At 37.7% G+C, this 1,391-nt stretch overlaps 1 protein-coding gene across 1 annotated transcript in view; it reads left to right on the forward strand.

Moving 5' to 3' along the window:
• The window catches only part of LOC124373460 (probable ATP-dependent RNA helicase pitchoune), a gene marked incomplete at its 3' end in the record, with an annotated part of 30,019 nt that extends 29,583 nt beyond the window's left edge, over positions 1-436 (forward strand). The window contains 1 exon segment of the mRNA XM_046831835.1: positions 266-436. Coding sequence (XP_046687791.1) covers positions 266-436 — 171 coding nt within the window.
• Between the last annotated feature and the right edge of the window lie 955 nt (positions 437-1,391).

Genomic DNA, 1,391 nt, shown 5'->3' on the forward strand with positions numbered 1-1,391 from the left:
TATGGCCCGTAGTTAGATAAGCGTGGAGACTAAAGATAAGAGCTCCTCGCTCATCGGCAGACAGATAACAACTGAGTGTGAATATATGCATTCACCTCATCCTGACATGCTATATGGCGCTGAAACTCAGGTAATCTTACTAGTAAAATCTCTATGACATTTCAGGATGCTCAGTCTTACAAAAACTTTGCACGAGTCCAATCTTACTCAATTTTAACTTCATAATAGTGCCAGATTTCCTATTATTTGATATGTGTGTCCCCAGGAATACATTCACCGAGTGGGGAGGACAGCCAGGGGGGCCAACGGCAAAGGCCACGCTCTCCTGATACTGCGACCGGAAGAGCTGGGCTTCCTGCGCTACTTGAAGCAGGCTCGGATCCCTCTCAATGAGTTTGAGGTTGCTAGCAATAAGATTGCTGACATCCAATTACAAGTAAGTCTAAAAAAATTATGATAAAAATAATTTATCGGTTTTGATTTATTGTCAAACAAGGAACAAGTAATTGATGTGGAGGGTTTGTTTCCTTTGTTAAAAATTTTTCATAAATTCAAGGTTTTATTATTCAAGGCATTATATTCTTCAATTTCTTCTTCGTTAATATTCTCTTAAATACATTTTCTAAAAAAAAGATTGTCTTTAATGTTTTATCAAATTGTGTGCTTTTGAAGTCTGACAGGTACACACCAGTATGTTTCATTTTGGTGGGGTTTAGATTTTTTAAACATATGGAGAAACTATTGTCCAATCTTTATCAAGTTATTGTTCCTTGGCTTCTTGACTGTAGTTTTTATATTTTAATCAGTGGGAAGGAACCGTACTTTAATATTTTTAGTTTTATTGACATAAACTTTGCATCTCTTTGTTTAAAGTTTGTTATATTTGTGATGGATGTTTGAAGGGATAGCAGGTTTTTTGGACATTTACATATACCATAGTTGTTACAAAAATAGAAGGCTGTTTTGAGGATTGGATTCTTCCTCCTCTTTAGGTGTCAAAAAATCTAAGTATACACAGAAACTAAAAAGTGATACATATGTGGCAGTGAAAGTCATGGTTAACAACAGATCAATCTGTATCTCCAAAAATACTCAAACATGTGCACAAGGTCCAGGGTGACTCGATCGAGTACCAACCATATCACTGTACAAAACAACCACAGTGAACAACAACATTTCTACTCACCTGGTCTGGATGAAAGTCTGAGGAAAAATCAATATGAGCACTTGCTGTGGTAGCAAGGTCTGTCATCTGAAAGAAGGAAGCGGGGATAGTGATGGTTGGTTTAAGTGGGGGGGGGAGGGGGAGAGAGAGAGAGTAATTGTTGTAATTGTGTCATTGTTGTTCTTGATCTTAACCTGTATGTGCCCATGGGGTCAGTATCGACCCT

Source organism: Homalodisca vitripennis, unplaced genomic scaffold (assembly GCF_021130785.1).
Source record: "Homalodisca vitripennis isolate AUS2020 unplaced genomic scaffold, UT_GWSS_2.1 ScUCBcl_5637;HRSCAF=12453, whole genome shotgun sequence".
NCBI classification, from domain to species: domain Eukaryota; kingdom Metazoa; phylum Arthropoda; class Insecta; order Hemiptera; family Cicadellidae; genus Homalodisca; species Homalodisca vitripennis.